Raw genomic sequence first — 1,827 nt, 5'->3', positions numbered from 1 at the left:
GGACGGGCTGGACGACTTCTCGTTCGTCCAGGCGGCGGCCGCAGCTGCAGCCGCGGCGTCGGCAGCGCCGCCCGCCGCGGCCTCTGAGCCCGCTGGGTTTGGCGGTGACGGGGGCTTTAGCGGCGGCTTTCATGGCGCGTGCAGCATCGGCTTCATGGGTGGTGACGATGGCGGCTTTGGCACATTTGCTGAGCCCTACCCCCACCATGAGCAGTCGCCGTTCGCCGCGGGAGCGCCAGGCCCGGCGGCGGCGGCGGGCCCGCAACGTCACTGGCAACGGCAGCAGCCGCTCGCGCAGCCAGAGCACCAGCATGCGGGCGGTTTCTTTGGGGAGGACGCATTTGGCGGCAGCACCCGCAGCAGCGACTTCGGCAGCGGGCACGATCCCTTCAGCATTACAGCCGCGTCCGACTCGCTGGCGCCTGCGGCGACCGACCGGCCGGCTCTCGTCCCCCTGGCCTCCGTCACCGGCGGCAGCGGCGGTAGCGTCAGCGGCGCGCTCAGCGCGAAGGCGGTGCGCGGCAGCGCCGGCGGCAGCGGCAGCGGCGCCCCTGCGCCGCTTGCAGTGCCTGCGGTCGTGCCTCGCACGAACGACCCTCGCCTGCTGTACAAGCGGCGCTCGCCACAGGATGGCGCCGCCGCCCCGGCGCCGGCGCCGGCGACGCCCGCGCACGCCGCTCTGCCGCAGCTCAAGACGCAGCAGCTTAAAGAGCACCAGCGGTCGCAAATGCAGCAGAACGAGCACGCAAACGGCGCTGCGCCGCCGGCGCTGCCGCCGCAGCCACACCCGCACGCACACACAGCAGACCCTCAGCAGCAGCAGCGGCATCAACGCGACCATCCACCCCAGCAGGCGCTACCACCGGGCGTCCCCCCCACGCCGGGCAGCCCGGCGGCCACGCTGGCACCGTCCCACTCCACGGGCCCCAGCAGCGGCGCCGGCGCCCACCACACGCACGGCACCAGCGTCGGCGCGCTGCTGCGGCAGCGGCTGCCGGCGCACCGCCTCATGCCGCACCCCCGTTGGGTTTTTGACAGGACGATGCGCAACCTGCGGATCCACATTCACGCAGAGACGGCGAACCAGCAGCAGGTGCGCGGGGCGCAGTGCCGCCCTAGCGGGCCGGCTGCGGCCCCAGGACGGGGATCGCGGCTCTGCAGCGCCCTGGAGCTCCGCGACCCCATGCCCGCGGAAAGCCTCTAAACGACGCCCATCCTCGCGCCCGCTGCTCCCCCGCCCCGGCCCCAGCTCGAGCCCGCCATCCAGTGGGCGCGCCAGCAGGGCGCGCGCGTCGCGCGCACTGTCTTCGACGCCCCGGGGGGCCCAGGCCCCACCCTGCCGGCCGTCGGCCGCGTGGACATCCTCCTACTGGACCCCGAGGAGCGCGGCAGGACGGGCCTCGAGGGCCGCCCCCTGCCCATCAGGGACCACCTTGCCGCGGGCGCGTGGGTCGCGGCGCAGCCGGTGGGCGTGAGGCCGGGAACGACGACGGGGCTGCTGACAGACTGCATGGCCAAGGGGCGGCTGTCGCTGACCGCGCTGGAGAGGAACGCGATGTCCCACACGGGTGCGGCGGGGAGGGGGCGGAGAGGGCGGCGGGCGCCGCGGCGGGGTTTTTGGAGGGCCGCGTCGAGCGTGCTGTGTTGGGGCGGTGGCCCCGGGGCTGTTGGTTGCAGGCAGCGGCACCCCGATCTTCGAGCGGCCTGGGCACGTGCTGCTGCAGGCATGCATGCTGTGTGACCTCTGACCGCACGCTCTTTTGCGGCGCACAAACAACGGTATGTTCCAACGCCGACGTGCGGTCACGGCGTTCAGCCTGCCTCTCC

General features: G+C 73.9%; 1 protein-coding gene across 1 annotated transcript in view; it reads left to right on the top strand.

The window, feature by feature from the left end:
- MNEG_8841 (hypothetical protein) overlaps positions 1–1,748 on the top strand; it is a gene marked incomplete at both ends in the record, with an annotated part of 5,616 nt that extends 3,868 nt beyond the window's left edge. The window contains 3 exons of the mRNA XM_014042685.1: positions 145–1,093; positions 1,250–1,568; positions 1,678–1,748. Of these exons, the coding sequence (XP_013898139.1) occupies positions 145–1,093; positions 1,250–1,568; positions 1,678–1,748 (1,339 nt within the window). The remainder of the gene's footprint in view (positions 1–144; positions 1,094–1,249; positions 1,569–1,677) is intronic.
- Between the last annotated feature and the right edge of the window lie 79 nt (positions 1,749–1,827).

The sequence above is a fragment of the Monoraphidium neglectum genome (assembly GCF_000611645.1).
Source record: "Monoraphidium neglectum strain SAG 48.87 unplaced genomic scaffold scaffold01729, whole genome shotgun sequence".
Taxonomy (NCBI): domain Eukaryota; kingdom Viridiplantae; phylum Chlorophyta; class Chlorophyceae; order Sphaeropleales; family Selenastraceae; genus Monoraphidium; species Monoraphidium neglectum.
The sequence above is the reverse complement of the archived record's forward strand: the minus strand, read 5'-3'. Positions and strand labels throughout refer to the sequence as shown.